Source organism: Paroedura picta, chromosome 3, assembly GCF_049243985.1.
Source record: "Paroedura picta isolate Pp20150507F chromosome 3, Ppicta_v3.0, whole genome shotgun sequence".
NCBI lineage: Eukaryota > Metazoa > Chordata > Lepidosauria > Squamata > Gekkonidae > Paroedura > Paroedura picta.
This window is the reverse complement of record NC_135371.1, coordinates 141,344,057-141,369,434: the sequence shown is the minus strand read 5'-3', so window position 1 is coordinate 141,369,434 and position 25,378 is coordinate 141,344,057. Positions and strand designations below refer to the sequence as shown.

Genomic DNA, 25,378 nt, shown 5'->3' with positions numbered 1-25,378 from the left:
AGCCCATGGACATCTGGAGGACCACAGGTTGACTACCCCTGCTCTATGGAGTATATTAGGAGAGGTGGTCCATCAGATATGCAGGGCCCAGTTTGCATAGGGTCTTAAAGGTCAATACTAAAACTCAACTGGCAGTCAGTACACCTACTGGAGGGCAGGTAAAATATGTCCCTGTAAAGCAGGCTTTCTTAACAAGAGTTTTGTGAAACCCTGGGATTTCTTGACAACCATGGAAGGGCTTCCTGAATGAATGAAATTAATTTTATGTATTTTAAAAATTTGTTAAACATTTATCAGGTGATGTGGATATATATAGTCATGCTGACCTCTTCCCGTCCCAAAATGTTCAATGACAGGCTTGGAATGAGTGGAAAAGGGAGGGGCCCTGGGTGTGCATGTACACAGCTATGCTTCTCAACCATATTCTGTATGATCGCACTACTTCTGGGGTTTCCTGAAGTCTGAACAAAATTTTCAGTTAAAGAGGTGAGAAAGGCTGCTGTAAGGACTTGAGCAGCAGCATTCTTATCTGCTCCCCTTGATTGGGGCATCTACAGATTCTTACTAAAAACTCATTCAAAGGGAAGCCTTTTACATATATAGGTTACAATCCTTACAACCCCGGGGACTGAATTCATCTTTGATCTATCATGCTTTTTGTAAAAATTGTGTCAAATCTCTTTAAGAATGACATAGCAAATTTTATTCCAAGTGTATTTAAAACCAAAGGTTAGCATTTTTCATTGGCAGACAATAGAGAATCAAGGAGGATGTTTCACCGAATACTCTATCCCCTGAATAACATTTTGTCATACAATTTGGCTACACTTTAGGTATGTATAATGATTTATTTCTCTTTTTATAGTCCTTTGTGTCAGCTATCACTATTTACTCTATATACTTACCATAATTTACTTCATGATTTATTGTAGAATTAGTAGTAAAGCCCGTTGCCTGCTGTAATGCAGGAAGCACTAGCTTGTGGTTTGATATGGGTTTAGCGCCTTGCTTGGAAGCTGGAAACCTTAAGAGAAGGTCTTTCTGAGCACAGCACTTTTGACACAAGTAAGGTTCATGCACACCTAGAAAGTGTGGAATTCCAGAACATGAACCTACACTGAGGTTTAGGGATGCTAGCCTCCAGGTAGGACCTGAGGATTCCCCAGAAGTACAGTTTACCTCCAGGCAGTTAGGCTGAAGGGGGAAGCTCTCCCCCTTCATGCACACCCCTTCAAAAGAAATACACATGGCCACAGACAGCTCTCAGCTAGCAGACTGTTGCTTGGCTGGTGAAGTCTGCCCTTATGATGCCCAAGGCCTACTGCTGGAAACTACAGTTCCTGTTTGTTTGTTTATTATTGGATTTCTATCCCACCACTACTCGTAAAACTTGTGGAGGTCTACAAGATAAAACCATATGGATGGCCATTGATGAGGAGATAGAGCTGGGTGTCCTCTGCGTATTGGTGACAACCCAGCCCATAGTTCCAGACCAACTGTGCCAGAGGGTACATAAAGATGTTAAATAATAATGGGGAGAGTACCGCCCACTCTGGGACACCGCAAGTGGGTAGATAAGGGCATGATAATTCCTTCCCCACAGCCACCTCCTGTATCCGGTTCCAGAGAAAGGAGTGCAGCACCAGAAGGGCTGTCCCCTGAATCCCAGCCCTGGCAAGGCGGTGGGGCAAGAGTTTGCGGTCGACCATGTCAAACACAGCCAACAGATTGAGCATCAAGAGGATGGCTGAACTGCTCCAATCTAGCTGGCGTCAGAGATCATTCACCAAAGTAACCAGTACCATCTCCACCCCATGGCCAGGATGGAAGCCCGACTGGTATGGGTCAAGCATTGAAGCTTGCAGTTCTTTTGCCTACTTTACCCAGAAAAGCCAGATATGAAACTTTGCAGAAGTTGGCTGGGTCCTGTGAGTCCAGTGATACTTTTTTCATTAGAGGGTGAAACATCCCCTTCTTCAGCATCTCTGGGAACCCCCTGGTAGTTGGGTGAGGTTGATAATATCTCCCAGAGGGTCTCCTATCCGCTGGTCCCTCATTTTGAGCAACCAGGATGGACAGAGATCAAGAGGGCAGGTGGTCACCCTCAATGACTCGATATATTTATGGATATTTTTATTTTTACCAGTTATGTTACTGAAGAAAAAGTATTTTGAAAATGTGGTAATAAGCGGTTTGTGTTTTGGCACTCCTTTGACTGTTTACATTTACTATCTACAATCATCATCTATGTTTCATTTTCTCGACCTATGTGTAGCCTTTCTGTCAGCTTTTCACCTTACCTGCTATCCTGACAAATTGTTCCTGTTCGAAGCCTCTAGGTGTGGGCTGGAGCTTTCCTGGAGTTACAAATGTCTTTATACTACAGAGATAAGTTCTCCTTATCTGATTTGCCTCTATGGCATCACATCCACATTGAGTTCCCTTCAATCTTCAAATTCTGCCCTCCTAGACTCTGCTTCCAAATCTCCAGGGATTTCCCAACCCAGAATTGGCAACCTTAGATACTTTACACAGAACCCCAAATCACCCCTGAAATCATAGAGAGTTTAATTTAAAACAACAGTGAAAACCTGGAATATTGGCTAATAAAATGTCAACATTCATTTTTTCTGATACAGTTACAAGTATTTTGCTGATATTCTTTGCAACCCAAGGGATATTTTAAACCACAAAAATGTGTTGTTTCCATCTTTTCAGGAAGGAAAAATGACATTTCACTTGCAACAAAAGATTGTAAACAAGACTGCCCTAGACATTATACTGATGCCAAACAAGTTATTTCATTACAATACTGAACAAAGCAACAATCTTAAAATGTTACCTTAGTTGTATTTGAGAATATTGTTTCCTGCACTAATCTTCATTAGAGTATCCTTTTCAGACCAAAATGTGCAGATCAAGATGCACAGTTAGGCTTTAATATATATATATACACATTTCTGTGTTCAAAATGTATTGAGACAATCAGTCCAGAACGTGAGAGATTTGGTTGTAAGAAGCCAGCACTGAAGATTTCAGTGGCTCCCATTACAGGCGGTGGAAAGAGGGCAGGACAGAATAATCCTTTTAAAGACCGGCAGGGCTGAAATTATGTTTCTACAGTGCAATCAGGTCTGTACAAACTTATCTTATTGATTGTTCCAGCCCAGTTTGCCTGTAGTGATAGAGGAAGCCAATGGATACATTTATACTCAGTAGACATAGCTTGCTAAAAAGAGCCACACCAATAATACTTCTTTCAATAGATGGGAACAGGAATTAGCAGCCGTGATATTTCAGTCCATCACCCTCTACTCCAGCGCTTCACAGTTAATTTTTGGTAGCATGACTGAGGTTAACACAGATAAGCGGTGAAGGAAGTACTTAGTACCCCCAGCAATCATTCCGTATTGTCTCAGATCTAGAGTCTAGATCAGTCAAACTGCGGCCCTCCAGATGTCTATGGACTACAATTCCCATGAGCCCCTGCCAGCATTTGCTGGCTCATAGGAATTGTAGTCCATGGACATCTGGAGGTCCGCAGTTTGACTACCGCTGGTCTAGATCAACATCACAATATTCCATCTGTTGAATTCATTTGCCAAACAGAAAGACTTAACAACTTCATGGTGAAGGCTGGATTTCTTCCAGAATTACAACCGGTCTACAACTATAGAGATTGGTTTCCCTGAAAGAAACAACAGCTATAGAGGGTGGATTCCATAGCAACGCATTCCCACTGAGTTTCCTCCCTGCCCCAGTCAGTACCTAAACATAATCAAAAGGCTTTTAAAAACCGCTGTAAGAAGATCTTGTATCTTTTGCTACTGGCAAAATTCTTCTTCCCAGAGTTTTCAATAATGTGGCAGACAGATCTGTTAAGAAATTAAATATCTCCACTCTCTGTTATATGTTTAGTAAATCTTTCAGCATATTTAACGGATATTTGGAGCATTTGTAATTATACACAGAGAGATCATAACATTATTCTGCAGCTCACAATGCATATTCATGAAAAAATATTCTTGGGGCCTTTCTGCACATCGCAAAAAAATACTGTTACGCCAGTTGAATGGTATAGTGCTAAATATTATTGTGCCTCTGGCAATTCCTGTCCTTCTTGCCGTATCGCTGTAGTCTGCTGCCTTTTTGCGTTTCTTATCCTCCACAAGTGCTGCTAGAAATGGCGGAAGAGAGCAACACGATTTATACACCTGTCAATCAAGCCAGCCAATCCCCTTTCTCATTTTTTTAAAGGTCTTGCAATGCTCGCCAATTTTTTTAAAAAATTAATAGTTCTCTGTTTAAACACCTATGCATCTAATCATAGATGCATAGTGCTTTTTATAACACTTCCCCTTATGGAATCATGAGTCTTGAGACTTTACAAAATTAATCTCATTCCTGATTTTTTTTTGGGGGGGGGGAGGGACTTTAGAGAGTTATGCTTTGTGTGACAACATTGGGAAAAAAATATTTTTGACTTTGCCTGCATGCCTATTCATTGCTCCAGGCAGTTCATCTAAAAAAAAAAAGATCCCATCCCCAGGAGTAGGGCGAGGGAGGCAGGTGTGAGGGTGGGAAATTGGAGGCGAAGACAGTGCTTCTTTGCCTTCATACATTTCTTTGGCATGTAGTGTGCTGGTTGTCTGCTGGGGAAAAAAACTTTTTAGGTTGGTGAACCCACTTTTTGGGATTTACCAACTTGCACTTTAAAAGGGTAGATTAAACATGAAATTAGCTGGCCAGACACAGGAGGTTGGCAACTTCATGCAGAGCACCCGGAATATAGCATCTTCAGGGATAAGTTTTACACTAAATTTATGGCATGCAGAAAGGCCCCAAATTTTATCATCAGTATCCAAACAGGTATACCAAACAAATATATCCATGCTCCGATATCTTACAGTTAATGTAAGAAAGGGAGGGTAATCCTTATCTTTGGCATACAGACAGCAGTCTGTTGAATTATCAGGAAAGTGGAGGCAAATATCAGAAAGAACTTCAAACATTTTTTTCAAATGCACAAGTATAGTGAAATTTCATTCATTTTCATATGGTAAAGACCATTTACAGGGGTCTTGCTATTAGTTCATCGTTTCATTGGAAAAGAATTGTGTACAAGATCAAAAAATGCGTTGGAGGAGGATGCAACCAGGGGTGGGACGTCCTTCCTAAAAGGCCATTCATTGGATGGATGGCCAATCAGGAATGGGACAGCCAACCTGATTGGTGGTTAGGCCAAGCATCCCAGCTCCTCCCAGCATCCCTTACCAGCTTTATTAATGGTTGCAGATATGCTTCCTGTGTGTAACTCTACCATAGGATAAATAAATAAGATACCCAGTCTATGGGTATGTATATCATAGTGGTTTGAGGGAGGGGTATAAATGTCAACCACAAAAAAGGGGCAAGCCTAAAAGTTAACAGAAGCAATGAAAGCCCTTGCATACTGCCCAGAAATATATCTTGTATTTCAGACATGTATAGGTCTACAGCATGTCCAACTTGTCCTTAAAAACATTTCACTCGTTCTAAAAGACAAATAATTTCATAGGATTTTTTTTTTTTAGTAGCACTCAAAATTTCCAATGTTTCCAAAAAGCTTTGAGGGGACAAAAGGATGCACATATTCTACCCAAATTCCATATTTTTCTGGGCCTTCACATCTCAATTTCTCAGCAGACTGTTTGGTATACTTCACAAAAGAAACAGGTAGACAACATAACTGTGCGGGTTTCAGCCTCTTGAGAGAAACACCTGCATTTATTTCTCATGCCGTTTAATTTATCATTTGCCCAAACTTTCATATCAGCAGAGGAAGAGATCTTTTGTACATGAAACAAGGTTACAGAACACAAAAGTCCCATGGCAAGCTTACCTGGCACTTTCAAAGGTTGCAGATGCTGACTTCCCAACAGCACCAAACCCAACACCGACTGCCAAACCCTCTGAAACAGAGCAAGAAAACAACAATTACAACCAGTTGGCTTGTCAGCTAGAAGGCTTCTGTCTTTAGTTACTTTCATGAATAGCCCTTGTAACACAGTCAACTGTGTTGTATACCTTTTCCACTTCTACCACACAGTTTTAAAAGGCTCGTTACTGTATGTAAAATGCATTGGTCTGCTGGTCTTGAAAGCTGGATTTCAGAACAGGTTCCTAGAATCAAATTGGCCCTCGCATCTACAAGTGCTGAAGCTGCAGTGGCATCACAGTGTTAGGAACAACCATCCCATATCAGCACCCCTTTTTAATGTTGTGGTCTAAGAAATTGAAAGCCACCATTTTTCCAGCTTTCGACAGGCGGCCTCATGGCTTTTTGTATGTTACCTTCTGAGCATTTGGTATTAGAAGGACAAAGGCAGTTGAGCACCATAAGGCATAATTAAAAGCTGTCATTGTCTTATTCTGAGGAACATAAATCCACATGGGGTCCACAGAACCCAATAAATGTACTTCTGCTGAAGTGGTATTTTAGCTGCACAGCTTTGGCGAATAAGATAGTATATCAATAAAAGCTCCGTGCTTTGAAAATACATGTCTGACAAATCCTAGGCTTACCACAGGCAGCGCAAAGCTTCTCCCCTATGTACTCACCACTCAGTGCTTGAATATATTGTAAACCAAACTCTTACAACATGATCCACAGAGAGCCCTCTGTGATTTATCCCTATGGAGATTAGTTCCAAAGAGCTTTTTCCATTCATTACAATAAGACCAATTTGTTTCCTAGGACAAGAATTTAGAATTATCGGGGGGGGGGGGGTTAAAAGGTTTTTCAAAGATGCCGCAACATCTTCTTATTAAAGACTATTATGATGGCTCTTTAGCTATAGTCAGACTTGATCTTAGAATAGAATCATAGAATCATAGAGTTGGAAGGAGTCATACAGGCCATCTAGTCCAACCCCCTGCTCAATGCAGGATCAGCCCTAAGCATCCAAGAAAACCTTTGCTTCCAACCTTTGCTTGAAGACTGCCAGTGAGGGGGAGTTCACCACCTCCTTAGGCAGCCTATTCCACTGCTGAACTACTCTGACTGTGAAAATTTTTTTCCTGATATCTAGCCTATATCGTTGTACTTGTAATTTAAACCCATTACTGCGAATCCTTTCCTCTGTAGTCAACGGGAACAGCATCCTGCCCTCCTCCAAGTGACAACCTTTCAAATACTTAAAGAGTGCTATCATGTCCCCTCCCAACCTCCTTTTCTCCAGGCTGAACATTCCCAAGTCCCTCAACCTATCTTAATAGGGCTTGGTCCCTTAGCCCCAGATCATCCTCGTTGCCCTCCTCTGTACCCTTTCAATTTTATCTACGTCTTTCTTGAAGTGAGGCCTCCAGAACTGCACACAGTACTCCAGGTGTGGCCTGACCAGTGCCGTATACAACGGGACTATGACATCTTGTGATTTTGATGTGATTGCCCCTGTTGATACAGCCCAAAATGGCATTTGCCTTTTTAAATTTCTGCATCACACTGCCTGCTCATGTTTAATTTACAATCTACAAGTACCCCAAGGTCTTGTTCACACACTGTGTTACCTAGAAGTGTAGTAGGCATTCAGTAGGCATGCTTTTCATTTTTCTGACCGAGATGCAGAACTTTACACTTATCTTTATTAAATTGCATCTTGTTCTCATTTGCCCATTTTTCCATTGTGTTCAGATCTCGCTGAACTCCGTCTCTATCTTCTGGAGTATTTGCCAGTCCTCCCAATTTGGTGTCATCTGCAAACTTGAGTAGTCCCTCCACCCCCTCATCTAGTCTAGATCATTAATAAATATGTTAAAAAGTGCCGGACCAAGCACTGAGCCCTGAGGTACCCCACTACTCACCTCCCTCCAGTCTGATGAAACACCATTGACAACAACTCTTTGAGTGCGGTTCTCTAACCAATTCCCTATCCACCTGACTATCTGAAAATCCAGATTGCAATCCTTCAACTTATCCATCAGAACATCATGGGGAACCTTGTCAAAAGCTTTACTAAAATCCAAGTAAATGACATCAACCAAATTTCCCCGATCCAGCAAACCTGTTACTTGGTCAAAAAAGGAAACCAGGTTGGTCTGGCAGGACCTGTTGGAGACAAATCCATGCTGACTTCCCTGGATCACCAAATTGTCCTCGAGATGTTTGCAGATCGCTCCCTTTAATATCTGCCCCATTATTATAATAACATCTTCTGAGCATGTTATTCAATTGCCACTTTCATACTAATGATCCAACTTTAACAGGTGCTACACTAGCTAAACAAGAGCAAAAGATTAAACATGAGGACCTCTATTTGCACAATGTCATAACTTGTAGCAGTAAGCCTTTGTGATAACTCACAAGAGATCTCTCTTAATAGTGACACTGGTCTCATCAAGCAAGAAATACAGCACATGGCATTCCTTTAAGTGGGTCAACTTTCAATATGCTGGAGGTGCAAGTGTTTCAGTCAGCAGCTTTAATTAGTAGAAAAGATAAATGTTCAATACTGTTACTATTATGCCCCTCAAATCGACTAATTCAGTTATAATTACATTCCTTTTGACACAATTGTTTCATGTCATCTCATTGCTAAAAATAAAAATCTTGCCACAGTTTCCATTATCTCACGACTTTGGTTAGACATTTAAAAGTCTACTTTCTGATCCTCTGAGTGGCGTTTACAGAGCAATGGACTAAGGTATTTTAAATGAATTCTAATGAAGAATGGGCAAGGAAAAATGTGCTAAAGATTCTATCTTTTGTAGACCATAGGGACAAACTCACTGTGCATGAGGAGGTTTATTGATACTCCCATATAAAAGGACAGAGGGACATTGTATCTTGCCAGTGTATAAGTACTTCGTAGGTCCAGGTCACAGAGATGCAAGAAATAGATGCTAAGCATTGTCCATTTTGTACAATCCCCATGCCCCAAGGGGAGCATCTATTCCTTGCCATGCTTCTAAGTAGTTGCAATTCCAGGTCTAAGAGTCTGCATTTGATTACAGCAAACAATGACATTCAAATATTTAAGTAACACAGAATTTTTCTTCAATAATCAACTTGCAAAACTATGTTCAGCTTCCTTATTAAATTCAAAGGTCCTCTTTAGGTAAAATAACAGTGCTGTCCTGAGATCCAGTGTATGAGGTAGCCTTCCCTCTGGTGAGTCTTCAGGGCTGGCATATGTGGGCACATCAGGCTCGGTGCCAGACTGGCTGGGACCAGTTTGCTCGTCCTCTGGGGCATTGGGCTGGACCCAGATGGTGCCTGGAGAGTTCTGGGCCTGGTCAATGAATCAGGATTAGCTGCAACCTCTGGAGCATCCTCTGATGGCTCAGCCACAGGTGCAGCAGGGGACATTTCAGGTTTCTGGATGAGGTGTCAACTGACAGTTGGACTCCATCCAGATAGGGCAGGTGTGCTTCCTTGCTTGGTCCTTTCTTACATAGCTCCAGGACCTCCATCTTTGAAGGGTTATGTTTCAGAAAACTCTGCTTGGGCCACTACATCACTGCTTCAAGACATCTGGTAATGTTGTCTGGGATTGTATCTGGAGGGGCTGTCCATCAGAAGATAGAGCTAAGTGTCATCTGCATATTGGTGGCATCCAAGCCTGAACCCCCAGTCCAGCTGGGCAAGAGAGTGCAAGAAGTTGTTAAACAAAGTTGGAGTGAATTGCACCTTGCAGCACCCAACTATGGAGATGGAACTGGCACTATTGCATCTCCCCAATACCTACCTTGGGCTTGCCACAGCACTTATAGCTGTCCTGACCAAGCAGTAATATCAGGGCTCTCTCAGTCCCACCTACTTCACAGGGTGTCTGTTGTGGGGAGAGGAAAAGGAAGGTGATTGTATGCCGCTTTGGGACTCCTTTTGGTAGAGAAAAGCAGCATATAAGAACGAACTCATCTTCTTCTACCCTCTTTAAACTACATGCAGAACCACATCAACTAGATATCGGGGGAGGGGAATTCACAGTCAGAGTAGTTCAACAGTGGAAATGGCTGCCTAAGATGGTCTTCAAGCAGCAGCTGGTCAGATACTTATCATGGTTGCTTTAGAATGCTCCTGCATTGAGCAGGGGGTTGGACTAAGAGGCCTGTATGGTCCCTTTCAACTCTCTACTATTTTATGAAAGCAACACCAACCCAGAGATACAAAACAAAGACCCGCGAGGCAACGTAGAGACTTCATCAGATGTATGTGTGAGGGGGTGTGCACCACGCTGTCGGTTCAGCAGTCCAAACACCAAAACTGAAGCCGAAGTTCCACAGCCACGAGCCTCCCCTCCAGGGTTGCCTTGGAATGCCAGAGAGGGTGGGCCCAGAAAGGAGCATAGGAGAGGAGTTATATTGTGCAGTTGGCAGCCCAGCACTGGTCAACCTCTGCATGTGTGTTGAAGTCACCACAGGATCAGGGCTAATAGCCCTATAGTCTTCTAAGCCATTGATTACTTGTATCTGTCCCTGGATGTCTCAACAGGCTGAGGAGTTGTACCTCTCCCTGAATGAGTCCTGAAAACCAACCAGTGGGGGAGTAACTTGCCTCCAACCTTTTGTGGGATGTTGTGCCATGGTCTAGACTGCCGCATGCCTGAATGTCTGGTCTTTGACCTGGCTTGTGCTCCTTACATCTGTCTTTCTGGTTTGATGTTGGACTTTTGAATATCTGTGCTTTGATCCAGCTTGGTGTAGTGCAGGGGTAGTCAAACTGCGACCCTCCAGATGTCCATGGACTACAATTCCCATGAGCCCCTGCCAGCGACATCTAGAAGGCCGCAGTTTGACTAACCCTGGTGTAGTGGTTAGGAGTGCCAACTTCTAGGGCCTTTACGCACGGGGATCTTTGTTGCAAATTGTTTGCGGAATGAAAAATCGCCATTTAAAATAGTGGAATTCGTCGTTATGCATACCTGCCTTTGTAGTGGAATCAGTTGCGTTTTTTAGCGTTTCCCACAGGCTTCCGGTCTCGGCAGAAATCGCTAGAAAGGAAGCGCTATTGCCAAGCTCGTCCCGCCCCTGGCCGTCAAGCAGCCAATGGGCAGCCGTTAGCATGCTCCCAAACAGCCCCTTTCCCTTTAAGAAAGGTTTTTTTAAAAAAAAAACAGACCCATAGCAACGAATCTAGGTAGATTCGTTGCAACGGAGAGACCCATCCAGCTGCCTAATGTGAGCTGTCGTTTGATTGTATGATCATTGGCACGCTGCCTCGAGTGATAAAAAAAAAATCCCCCCCCCCTCACGGGCCGGATTTTCGGCTGAATTAATGTGTAAAAAATAAAGGGACTTTATTTCAGCAAACGGGCTTTTATGTGGTTTGTGCTTAGTGACTAAAGGTGAAGGACTGAAGCCAGGGAAGCCTCTAAACAGAAAGAGGCTCGCTGGTGCGTTTATCCCCGCTCGCTCGGAGAAAAAAAAATGGCGATCGCTTCGCCGGAAGTTTGGAGGACAGGCTCAGGAGGAGGGACTTTGAAGAACCCGCAACAATGGTAACGCACAGGTCTTTAGCGCTAGTGTTGCAGATTGGTTGCAGGAGTGTATCGCTATCCGGAGGGTGAATCCACTTTTCTGGATTCCCCTAAAAGCGCTACAACGAAGCGCTTTTTGTTGATTGGTTTCAGGAGTGTTGCAGATTGTCTGCGACGTCGTGCGTTAAGGCAAATTAGTAGCGTTTTCAATTAGCAACCATTGTGCTATTTTGAAGCCGTGCAAAATGGCCCCTAATCTGGTGAGCCGGGTTTGATTCCCCGCTCTCCCACATGCAACCAGCTGGGTGACCTTGGGCTTGCCACAGCACTGATAAAGTTTTTCTGACCAAGCAGTAATATCAGGGCTCTGTCAGCCTCACCTACCCCACAGGGTGTCTGTTGTGGGGAGAGTAAAGGGAAGGTGATTGTAAGCCACTTTGAGACTCTTTCTGGTAGAGAAAAGCTCTCCCATATATATATAAGCATATAAGAACAAACTCTTCTTCTCAAGACAGTGTTTAGATTATGCTTACTGCCTCTTGCCCCAAGTGCCTGCCTCAACCTGGACACAAATTTATTGTATTTATATCCCACCTTTCTTATAGATGGGGACACAAAGTGGCTTACATTGTTCTCTTCTCCATTTTATCATCACAACATCCCTGTGAGATAGGTTAGGCTGAGACCGTGTGACTGCCCAAAGTTACTCAGCAAGTTATCATAGATTCAAATGGGTAGCCGTGTTGGTTTGAAGTAGCACAATAGAATAAGAGTCCAGTAGCACCTTTAAGACCAACAAAGATTTATTCAGGGCATAAGCTTCCGAGTGCAAGCACTCAGACGTAAGCTCACGTCCTGAATAAATCTTTGTTGGTCTTAAAGGTGCTACTGGACTCTGACCAAGTTACCATGTTAGAGTGGAGACTGAAAGTTGGGTTTCCCAGGTCCTAGTCAGACACTTCAACCAGTATGTCATGCTGGCTCTGCATGATAATCTTAACTTTCCCTTATTATCAGAATTAGCCCCTCCTTGGTGTAGAGCCAGCTTGGGGTAGCGTTTAGAAACATGGACTTCTAATCTGGCAAACTGGGTTTAATTCCCTGCTCCCCCACATTCAGCCAGCTGGGTGACCTTGGTCTTGCCACGGCACTAATAAAGCTGTTCTGACCAAGTAATATTGGGCTCTCTCAGCCTCACCTACCTCACAGAGTGTCTGTTGTGGGGAGAGGAAAAGGAAGGAAATTGTAAGCTGCTTTGAGACTCCTTTGGGTAGAGAAAAGCAGCTTATAAGAACCAACTCTTCTTCTTCACTACTGCATTGAGTGTTTTAGCCTTTAAAATCTTAAAGAGCAAGAAAGGAGGGGCCAGGTGCTACTCTCTCTGAGTTGTTTAAGTAGTGCTCTTCCTCCAGGATGTGAGGTCTTCAGTACCCTGAGAGCCATGTGCCAGGAACCAGGCAGAAGGCACCTCAGTAAAGTCTCTTATATTTATTTATTTATTTATATTTATTTTATTTTTATTTTATTTATTTATTTATTCATATTTTTATACCGCCTGCCCCGAAGGCTCAGAGCGGTTTACATGTAACTGAAACTATACATGAAACGTTATATATAAAGTTGGATTTATATACCGCCGTTCGCCAAAAGGTCTCACGGCGGTTCACAATAAAATATAAAATCAAAGTAAAATCACATAAAGCTCCATAAATACCCCATTATTACAATAAAAAGATGGCATTCTATAACTCTCCCCACTTTCCCCGCTTGTTCAGAGAGAGGTTGGACGTTAATTCTGTAAGAGAGAGAGGAGAGAAAAGCTGGCTGATGGATTAGGGATCTTGGATGGAACCCGGGCTCTGCCCTGGCCTCAACCAAAGGCCTGGCGGAAGAGCGCCGTCTTACAGGCCCTGCAGAAAGATGGTAGTTCCGACAGGGCCCTTAGCTCCTCCGGGAGCTCATTCCACCAGGTTGGAAAAGGCCCTGGCCCTGGTTGAGGCCAGGCGAACGTCCCGGGGGCCCGGGACAGTCAGTAGATTCATAACCACAGAGCGGAGAGCCCTGCGGGTGGCATAAGCAACCAAACGGTCCCGCAGGTAAGTAGGACCTTGAACAAGTAATTGCCTTGAGACCATTATTGTAGTGAAATCCAAAAGGAAGCTTTATTCAGCAGACTAGGCATCAACAGGAAAAGTTTGATGAACAAAGTCTTTGGCAGAGACAAGGGATCAATAGCCCCCATGGGACGTTTATACCTGGAGTTGAATAAGGTGTGAGGGATACAAAAGATGGGAATTACAATAGTTCTCAGGAAACCCCTCTGGCACCTACTTTGATAAAAAAAGTTGCAAGTGTTGAGACTTCACAGCGCCTAGCAAGGTCAGGAAGCATAAGGGGTTCTGGCGGAGACACACTTTGGAATGCAAAGGGAGGAAGAGAACCAAAGATGATTTATGGGTTTAGTGTTTTATGGCCAACAACCCTGGAGTGTCCAGGAGAACATAGGTGAAACATGGGTCAGGAACCTGGGTTCATGACACTCTGCCCCCTTCCAAGCCTCTTCCTCCCCTCGAGCAACGGACTGAGGACTGGGCTTGTCTGGAAACTTATCATGAAATCTTTTTACCAAGACGGGAGCCCTGACATCATCTGCATCGACCCACTCATTATCAGAGTCGGGGAAACCTGTGCATGCCACCAGGTACAGGGGGCACATGCCTGCTAATGTAGTAAGCAGAACAAATGCAAATCTGCTAAAACTATCTTGTCTAGGATGACATGCCACTGCAGCTATGTGTTGCTGTAAATCCAGCTTGGGTGGCACGCAGTCACGAAAGACTGAGCAGCCCATCAGCTTGGCATTTAAGGCAATTATTTAACATCTGAAACTAGTAAGAAAGAAAAATGAAGTTTGGCATTTTTCTTCAAGCAAGTTCTACATGGGAGAAGTAGGGCAAAATGACATCCCCTGTTCTGCCCTTTGGGACTGCCAAAATTGGTTTTACGTTTTAAAGTTAATATAGTCATCTAAAGCAAGTCAGGATTCATCAGACTCAGCGGCTTGCAAACCCACATTCGGTGTCAGGCAGCGTTAATACACAAGAGAGGAATATTTGCCATGTGCCAGCTTTGAGAATTTTTAATTATTATGGCATAAGAGCACAGCAGGCTCTGATAGAAACTCCTCTAGCAGGTGCATTTACATCTCCACAGGGTGGAAATCAGAATGGCCTTAATTACAAATGCTGTAACTGTTAATAGAAGAGGAAAGCATTTAGCCTTCAAACAGGTGCAGGAAATCAGCAATGGGACATCATTATGTGTTTTTGGCATTTTTCCCAGAGGTGAAGCTCAAAGATATTCCTAGATTCCTCGTTTGCTCATTTCCGGACTCCTGTTTCCTTCTTAAAGTAACAACACCCTAAAAGTATGAGAAGGTCAGGTGGCGAGAATAAATGTTCAAAGTTTAACTCCTAAATTATACAAGTTTATCTACCACTTGTAAAAATATGATTGTATTTCTTATCATTCTGCTTTCAGCAATGAACAAGGTGACAAAGAAAAAGTGAACCACAGTGCTTATAACAAATTATGTTTGAATACGCAAAGGTTAGGCTCACAAAGTGAGGATGAAGCTAAGTATTCAGCTATCTGTTCAGATTTATCTGAGCAAATCTGGATGTGTCTGACTTGCACGATTACAATTTCTTGCACAATTAGATATCATTTGCTAGGCAGCTTCGTTCCCCCAGCAGACTATTTGTCTGTTGCCTTCACTGCTTCCATTAAAGAACAACACACATAGTAAAGGAAGAGGCTGGGGGTTTGAAGCTTTCATATTGAGACTTACTACTCCAATGTTTTTGTGTGGATTTGGTGTTTGCCACAAACCCTACTGATGGTGTCATAAAGCTTTGGAAAAGATGCTACTGACAAAAAGCAGGCAATACATTCTACTTAATGCTGGCCAGTTAAAGGATACATCCAACCATCTAGACATAAACAAGGGATTAATAGCAAGCAATGCCATACTTTATACAATGAAGACACCGGGGCATAATTCATTCTAATTCAATCAACAGATGAATTAGCTCTTGCACTGGGAAAAATAATGTTCTGGTTGTTATAGAGCTGTTTCAATTTGGTCTTTAGGAAAGGTTATGAAATTGATTCTACATTTACCTAGCAATCACAATAGATTTGTGCTGGAAATATATAATAACAATATTTTTATAGCCTGTCCTTTCCAATTGACTCAGGGCAGGTAACAACAGGCATGGACATGTAATGAAGTTCACTGACAATAATCAAACTTTCCAAGTAAATCATTAATTAAATTATCATTATACTAGATTTAAAGCCCATTTTATCTTTAAATAAAATGGGCGCTAGAGGTTCCCTCCCCCGGGGCCGAGTTCCAAAGGCTTCTGCGCACCCGGGGCCGGCGTGGGTCACAGAAGTAGGCATCCTCGTCCCTGGGGTGTAGCGCAGAAGGCTTCCGGCGGGCCGGGCTTCTGGTCGTCTTGCGGCCTACCTGTGTTCTGCGGTGGAGGCTTGATAGCGTCAGCGAGGCGCGGGGATGCTGGGTCGGCGGCTGCTCCGAAGCGTGCAGACGGCATCTTTGCCGCGGCTCGCAGCATGCCGGGGGAGAAGGGGCCGGTCTCCGAGGGGGTAAGTTCTTGTCTGAGTGTGTGTGGGTGGGTGGCGGGGCTAAGGGTGGTGTGGGGGGGTAGGGTTTAGGGTGGGAAGCGCAGGGGAGTCGGCAAAGGGAGAGATGTTGGGGGGGTAGTGAGGGAAAGGAGGGGGGTATCACCGGTGAGTGGCATTGAGAATCGGCGGTGGCCGAGCTTCTTCCTCGTTCGGCGGCAGTGTCCTGGAGGTTGGTGGCGGGGAGGTGGGAGGTGGGAGGTGGAAGGCGTCCTGGGACCGTGGCATCGCTGGCCGGCTCCCCGTCGAAGTGTTGAGGGTGTGCGGCTGGAAAGGAGCAGGGCCGCCGCGTCTTTGACGTGGCGTCCCTGCTCCTTTCCTGGCAAGTTGGGAGGGTGTGTGGCTGGAAAGGAGCAGGGCTGCTGCGTCTTTGACGTGGCGTCCCTGCTCCTTTCCCCACATCGAAGCGTTGTGTATGGCGGCTAAGGAGGCAATGGGGAGGCGCGCTTTGCGTGCCTCCCCATTGCCTCCTTGGTCCAGGATTGACACTCGGAGGGCCGAATCAGGAGCTGCTTTGCGGCTCCTGATTCGCCCCTCCGAGTTTTTATCCCGGACAGAGCCCGCCCTAACTCCTCCCAACTTGCCCTTACTCTTTTATTTATAACCGCGGAGCGGTTTACAGATTATTAATTTATTAAACCACCTCTATTAGGGTCTTGTAAAGGGGAACTTCACTTCTGCTGGGTGGTTCTTTTGAGGATGGTACGTTATTGCTTTTGTAAACTGCCCTTTCGGTACACTACTGTAATTATTAACAGTGGGAGTCTTATTCTTGAATCTGATAAAATTCAGATTGTTGTTGTATGCATTTCCACATCCACTGATCAAGTGCTTATATGGCCTCAATTTTGGTTTTGTGCCTTTACATGTCTGTTATAAATGAGTAAGTATTAGTCTCGGCAGTCATTAGCTTTTCATTTTTCTCTTTATGTCTTTATTTCATTTTTACTGCTCATATATTTTGTAAGGCCCCTTATATAATAACACAAGCTGTATTTTAGTAAAGATGCTAATAATGGCATGATTTGTTGTGATTTAATTTATATAAAAATGCAAAAATTAGTTTTGTCCTCAGATTGTGCCATGCCCACACCGGCTGCACCTCCGGCTGAGCACCCATAGGGCGCTCCAGAGGCTGTGGCCAACCCAGGTATTCTGCCCAGTTTCTGCACTCCTTGGCATGTGTGGAGATCCTGCCCTTGGGGATCAAGGCCTTCCTGATTCCCATGATGACAAGCGGCCTGGTCTCAACCAGCTGACACGCAGCCTGAAATGCCAGCGTATGTCAGACCTAGGGATAATACCCCAATGAGCCCAGAGAACTCACTAGAACTTCTTTGCCTGCCACTCCCCAGCTCCAATTGCTTCTGCTCTTCTTCAACCACATCCTCATTTGGAAAATCCTCAGATACCATAATAGCCAAAAAACTGCATACTCAAGGAACAATAATTTGTATCCACAAGTCAAGATGAGGAGCAGGAAGACGGGGTGGGGGGAACTAAACTATCCTCCCTACTGTCATGAACCCGACTCAGCCAGGCTCAGACTCATCACAGGAGGAACCACATAAGCTCAAGGATAAGACAGGAACAGTTAGAGTGATTTTGGAGGAGTTGTGGCAAAGCAGCAAGAAAATCTGATAGGATGCTTATGAGAGCCCATGAGATGGCAGTGAAAGCAATGAGAGGAGATATCTATGCTGCCTCCATTGTGCCTGTGAGCTTACGCATTTTGGAGGAAAGTCCTGGCAGAGAATTAGGATTTGATCTGCAAAAACCTCGCAAAAGCCTCACAGCTTAGAGCCAATTGACTCTTATTTTGGTGCCCTTCTGTGAGGGCAGTAAAAGACTAAATTACAGCTTCAGCCTGCACAGACTGTCAAGAATTTGGGGGTAATCCTGGTCAACACAGGTCCCTAGAGTAGCTCACCAGGCATTCCTCCATCTATGCCAGGCAAAGCTATAAGCGCCCTATCTGGCCCCAAAACACCTCATCACCATAATCTATGCAACAGTCACTATCAGGCTAGACTACTGTAATTCATTCAATGCAGGCCTTCCCTTATCTCTGACCCAGAAATTACAATTTGGTTCAGAATTCAGTTGCCCAAGTCCTTACAAGGACGCCATGGAGAACCCATATTCAACCTCCACATGCTGCACTGGTTGATGACTGAGCTTCAGATCAGGTTTAAGGTGTTGGTTATAACCTTTAAGGCAGTGGTTCTCAACCTGGTGGTCGGACCCCTTTGGGGGTCAAATGACCCTTTCACAGGGGTTGTGCCAGGACAAGCAGCTTGGCTGGGGAGACGCCATCTAAACATCAGCCTTGTGGGGTAAATCGAGATAGAACGTTTGTCTGTATGGAGCAGTGGAAAAGAGCGAGATGGACATGGTGGGACAAGAGGCAGAACTGAGGAACCGTGGGGGAAAAAAACAATTTATATACAATCATGAACAATGCATCTTCACACTGCCTGTTTATGCACTGGGAACTTCACTGCCCCAGCTCCTGTGCGGGAGAACAAATCGGAGGCAGATAAGGTACACCAGGCCAAATGCTCCCCCATGTGGGTGCAGGAAGAGGTGGGGCAACCTGCCACGACTAAAACTCCAGCCTGCAGCCCAGCATGAAACCTCCAGTGCATGACGGTCACTATTGGTCAGTTTTGGTTTAATTTCTGTGAAAGAATATTTGCATAATTTTATGGTTGGTGGTCACCACAAAATGAGGAATTGTATTAAAGGGTTGCAGCATTAGGAAGGTTGAGAACCACTGCTTTTAAGGCCTTACATGGTTTGGCACCTGCAGACCTGAGAGACCCTGATTCAGGTGTGTCTGGAGTGCCACAAGCTATGTTTAGCTATTATTAGCATGATCTTATACTCTGTAAAGAGATTCCTTTATAAAGTTTAAGTTGGTCCTTGAATATCATATTGTCCCTTGAAAAGCTTGAAAAAGCTGTAAGGCGAAACGCATCAGGACTTGTGTGAAATTATAAGAATAAAGAATTGCTGAAGAGAGAAGACTCTATATAAGTCCATTTTGGATACTTTATTGCCATATTGGCGTCAACCAGAGCCAGGGCTTTTTTGGCTGTAGTTCCAGCCTGGTGGAATGAGCTGCCAACAGATACCTGGGCCTTCACAGAACTCCCAAAGTTCCAAAGGACCTCTAAAATGGCACTCTTCCACAAGGCATTTTGGTTGAGGCCAAAGTTGCATCTCTACCATCTGTATGGGCCCCCTGCCTAATCCCACACCTGGGAACTTCCCACAGGCTGTTCCCCCCATCCCGAACTGGGTCAGGCAGTAGAATACCATCAGTTGTATGCCTTTGCTCATTGGGAAATGATCTACAGATGGGGCTAATATGTGGTGACAATGTAGTGTAAAATTTTTAGCAGATTTTTGCATTGTTTTATTAATTGCTGTAAGCTGCCTCGAGACCATTTTGGAAAGAGACAGCCTAAAAGCCAAATATTAATAAACACACACACATACAGCCCGAGGGTGTGGCAAGGGTCTGGGGAGACAGATTGCTTTTAAATACTCAAGCTACAACAGAAATGCCCACACGGTATAAAAGTATGATAAATAAATAAATAAATAATAAATAAATTAGTAAAATATACTGAGTTATCCTACTTCCTTGAGCTAATTAAAGCAACCTTTGGATTTTCCCTTTTTTCTTTTTCTTTTTTGCCTTGGAGACATCCCAGCTCTAAATTGGTAAATGCAAAATGAGGATAATGATCCTGAGGTAACACATGGCAATTAAGTAGCTATTATAACACAATCAAGCAGCATAGAAGGGAAAGAAAGACAAAAGCCCTCATGTTAAATGTGTAAGTATATAACGGTCCCAAATAACCAGAAGACTGAGATTAAACCCTTAATTAAGAGACCATTCCCCTCCGCACATACTATACTATCATGTATAATTCACAGAAGCATGAAATTGAATTAAGGTAATTTGATGGGGGCAATATCCCCCCATCTCACTCTGCTGCTTTGAACATAAAGCTATTTCCCACCAGCTGCACAACATCTTGTAGCTTAATTCCCTTGACTGAACACACAAAGGACAATTATCTACCATCATTCTTTATGCCGAGACTGCTGAAAACATACACAACTCCCATATATGTGTGTAACCAGGCTGCAAGTACTTTTACTACCAGCCTAGATGTTTCTGTGCAGACAATATTCATTTTCTACACAGGAAACACTGAAATGCGTCTCTATGTGGGCTGTCAGGCATTTAAACACACAGGTCTCTCTGATGTTGCCACCAAGCTCTAGAGCAGTGGTCCCCAACCTGCGGGCTGCGGCCCGGTGCTGGGCCGCGAAGGCCATGGCGCCGGGCTGCGAAGGCCATGGCGCCGGGCCGCGGCTCCCTCTCCCCGCCCCCCCCCCGCAGTAAAAAACTTCCCAGGCCGCAAGCTTGTGGCCCGGGAAGCTTCTTACTGCGGGAGGGCGGGGAGAGGGAATCAGGGCCGGGCCGCGCATTGCGCATGCGCAGCCCATGCGGGCGCGGCCCGATGCGGCCGGTCCGTGCGGGCGTGGCCCGATGCCCTGCCGGTCCCCAGCCTCGGAAAGGTTGGGGACCACTGCTCTAGAGTTCAGAAGTTTAGTGCCTCTGAGCATGGAGGTTCCCTTCAGTCACCGTGTCTAGTGGCCACTGATAGATCTATTCACCAGGAATCTATCTGATCCTCTTTTAAAGCTGTTTATTCCTGTGCCCATCATTACATCCTCTGGGAGTAAATTGCACATTTTAATCACTTAGTGTCAAGTAGCTCCTTTTTGATCAATCTGAATCTAATGCCAATCAAGTTCTTGTATTTTGGAAGATGGAGAAAAAATGTTCTTTGTTAACACTGTTCACCCCATGCATAATTTTATAAACCTTTATCATGTCCCCCCTCCTTTTTGAGATATTTTGAGATATTTTAAAGCACAAACCTTTAAAATGGGGGTTTGTGGGGGTTCACAGGTCAGGAGCGTTACAAACAGGATACCCAGTTAAAAGGAAACAAGCTAAACTTATATTTACTTTGTCTTTTTTCAAAGAAATGATACTATGGATAACTTATACATCAACTTATGCTGCTTTCCAGAGGGACCATGTGGTACAGGGATGCAACACAGACGGGTTCTATTGCTACCTCCATGCTCTGACTTAAGCAGGATGCTTCTACATACTACGCTTGGTGTCTTTTAGCTACTCTGATCTATGATGCATTAGTACAAGGCATTTATTGTCTTTTAAGGCCACAGTCAACATAATGGGACATAGACCTGTTGGTAAACATAGTGTAAAATTAAGCCATTATTATTAAGTCATGACTACCTGTTAGGTTTTGTGTGATTTTGATGTTAGTAGGCACTGGAAGTAAGGAACTAGCCTTAGTTTTAGAACCAATCATTATCTCAAGCCAATTAGTACATTTTTGACCTGCTCAAGGTACTTGTGTCGGCTTCTCTTTCACATTCCAGTCATCACAGAACAACACACCTACATTATCAGCACACAAGTGTTGAAATGCATCATCAAGATGTACTTTCAACACCTCTGTTCTGAATTGTAAGCACTGAAACCGCTCATCTGAAAGTATGTGCTCCACCTAGCAATTACTGTCACCTCAGCAAAGCATTTTCAAAGGTGACATTGTAGTGATCGTTAATTTATACCAAGAGGCAAATTCCCCTTTTTATTATTGCATTTCCTGCTAGTCTAGAACAAATGTAATCGTTGCATAAACAATCATAATACAATAAGCAAAGATCTTAAGGGTTTATCCTTTTAAGCAATTTGGTCATGAACATTATATACTTGCCTTCTATTTTTTTCCCCCTGAAGTTTCTCACCAATAGCACCTGAACAAATTTACATAGACATAGAATAACAGGTCTATTTATAGATGCGGAGAGAAAGAATAAATACACAGTTCCCCTAATGGAGAAAGGTGGGGCTGCCCAAGAATCTGTATTGGGATCAGTACATTTTTCATTGATTCCTAAATGGTAAAGGGTGAGCGATGTAGGATAAGGATACTTATGTTAGGATGTGGAGGATATGACTACAGACTTACAGAGGAGAAAAAACATCTAACATCTACCTCTATGTTCTTTGTATAGACTGGCAGGGGCTCATGGGAATTGTAGTCCATGGACATCTGGAGGACCACAGGTTGACTACCCCTGGTTTATACTACTGTGGCTAGCGTATTGGATGTAGAATCCTATAACGTTATTTTTGTCTAAGGTGAATGCTTCAGTTTTTTTTCATGTTTGAGTTCTTTCTGATGGTTCCAGACTTCTGACATTTATCTGTGCTTTGAAAACATATCTGCTGCTGAAGGGGGGAGGGGGGACTGCTCCAAAATACAGCTAATGTTTGGTCAAACTACTTCTACCACACTTTGAAAATGTTACTTCTATCAATTCTTATAGAACAGTAAGTCACAATTAATATTCTTTCTAAACTAATGGGGACATTTTGAAGGTTTCGTTGTAGGAAGCTGTGATGAACACCCCACACACACACACACTTCTCCACTCTGAGATAAAAAAAAATTCCCTCCAAAATAAAATATTGATCTTTTACAGACTGAGCTGCCCTTGATTTCTTTGCTATAAAATAAAGTTGACTGTCCCATCCTGGCCCCGACAGACGTCTTGGCTTTTCTCAGTCCTGGAACCTTTTGGGAAGTTATACTTTCCATGTAAGTTATATAATGTTCAATGTAAACCACCCAGAGCTGCAAAGAAATGGGCGGTATAGAAATCTAAATAAATAAATAAATAAGTTGTAAGAGCCCATTTTTCAGAATGGCGCTGAGGTTTTGTTAATAACCGACAAACACACATTTTTATTTTTTTTAAAAAGGAACAGGATAGATAGAACGAAGAATCAAAGTTTTGACTTACAAATTGGCTATAATACTGTTAAATCCATAGCTTCAATGGTACCCAGGCACACTGGGAATTTAATTAGATTTTTATTGGGATCTCAGCATGGTAGTAAAAGAACCAACAAACCCCACGAAAAACCCAACTTATATACAATCACGAACAATATATCTTCCTGACAATGCGCACCATTGGCTAAACCTTAGTTGATTGATTCAAATGGATTGGATCAAATGGTGTTGGGATCCTGGCTGCACATTGGTCACTACCATGCTCACTTTGATCCTACTTTCGAGCTCTGTAGGATTGTAAACATGACCATATACATAATACCGTTTAAAGTTTTCTGTTACAGGCTTTAGAAAGTTTTTGATATTCTGTCTTAGTATTTGAATATTCTTTACTCAGAGGTTTTTACCACTGTGTTTATCCAAAACTTGTCTGTTTTGTCTATGGGTTCCCCTAAATTTCATTGGTTTCTAAATGGCAGGTGTCCTTCTTCTAGTACCCCCAATTTGCCTTTATAGAAGTACCAGTACCCTTCTGGTTTCTGAACAGTCTGAAGCAAGCTTTTTCAAACACAAGTCCAAAGAAATTCTCACACTTGATTTCTCCTTTTTTAACTGAGCAGGGATTTACCTCTCCTTAGAAGAATTCTTCTGTCCTTTGGTCTGAATTGTCACCTCACTACCCAAATTCCCTTTGCCAAATATCTGTCAGAGTTCCCCAGATACTGTGTAGACCTGCTTTCATCTTTAGTAAATATTATTTTCTTTAACTAAGATTTTTCCTCAGAGCAAATATTCAGCTAAGGCATGGGCAGATTCTGTCAGAATGCTTGCTCTCTCTCTCGACGAAAATCAGTCTGTTTTCCCTCCAGCACACAGCTAATATATCAGTTCCCACTCAGCTGTTGCTGGTCAATGAGATTGCTTGGAGCTACCTGTCGCTCAAGCACTTTCTCTTAGTGAGGAATTTTAACTCTTCACTTATTTGCTGCTGTTACGTCAGCACTTAGAACCTTACTGTTTCAGTGCTGTCCATCACAAAAGGCATATAGGAACAAAATGCACACAAAGAGAAAAAAATCAATGAGATGCATTAGCGAGATTTTTCTTTTCAAGTCAGAAGATCAATGAAAATAGAATGTCGCAAAAGGCTTTCTTACAAAAGCAATAAATTGTTAAATTTGAAAGCAAGATTGAGGTGACATATGGTATAAGATTGTAATTGGAAACTTCTAAGCATTCAGAACAAATGGAAAAGATAATCTCTTATTTATAACATTTCTGAAGGCAGCATTCTGTAGAGTTCCTCAGGATAATATTTTTGGAGACAAGGCAGAAAAACAAGCAACTAAGAAACCTTAGTACTCTTTTCACACTTTCACTAGATAATTCTAAACAAGGAAACTGTGTGTTCTTTCTATTTTGAAGCCTCTCCTTATTCTTCAGGTTTGCAGCACTCATTCCATAAGAGGGCCTTTGCAGCTCTGGGTGGTTTACGTTAAACATTATATAACTTACATGTTACGTTATACAGACTGTAACATCAAAACAACTTTCAATAAAGCATCAAAAGATTACAAAACCACATTTATAATACAAATAACAATTAACAGTAACATTGGGAGGTTAATTCTTTCAGTCACGGGGGGGGGGGGACGGCTGGGAGGTCCAGCAGGTGTTCTGAGTCAGTCGGCCTCAAGTGAATGCCTGGTGGAAGAGCTCCCTCTTGTAGGCCCTGCGGAACTGTGGAAGTTCGGGCAGTGCTCTGCTCTCCTCAGGGAGCTCGTTCCACCAGGTGGGGGCCAGGACTCTGTCTAAGAAGTTAGGTGCTCCAGCCCACCAACGTCGACCCAACTTTGCAGAAGTCCAGGTCACAAAGCTCCCCTTCTCTATTCCTGCTCTGACTAGGACTCCCTCATCTCACGTCCTGGAGTGCCTTATTCCCAGGGCAGCCCACACAACTCTGTGGCAACGAGGTTCCTGCCTGCTGCCATCAGTGACCAAGGCGAAAAGAAACAGAGGCCAGCTTGCTCCCCCATCCTTCTTGTCCATTTGCACAATCAGAGGAGCCATAGCGGCCGCCAGCTAAGCCCGCCCCACTGGCGCCATCCAATGATGGGTCCTCTAGTAGACTACCCCCCCCCCAGGCCTCAGTAAAATTGTCAAGCATTGACCGGTCCCCAGTGATAAAAAGGTTGGGGACCAATGCGATGGAGTAGAGTTGTTTTCTGTTGCCCCAGAAGAAGAAGAAGTGTTGGTTCTTATATGCCTCTTTTCTCTACCCGAAGG

The 25,378-nt window shown here is 43.5% G+C and overlaps 1 protein-coding gene across 23 annotated transcripts in view; it reads right to left on the bottom strand.

Moving 5' to 3' along the window:
* The window catches only part of SLC39A11 (solute carrier family 39 member 11), a 402,448-nt gene that overhangs the window by 102,649 nt on the left and 274,421 nt on the right, over positions 1-25,378 (bottom strand). For all 23 annotated transcript variants that reach the window (XM_077328331.1, XM_077328329.1, XM_077328324.1 and 20 more), the window contains one exon: positions 5,882-5,951. In XM_077328331.1, the coding sequence (XP_077184446.1) occupies positions 5,882-5,951 (70 nt within the window). The remainder of the gene's footprint in view (positions 1-5,881; positions 5,952-25,378) is intronic.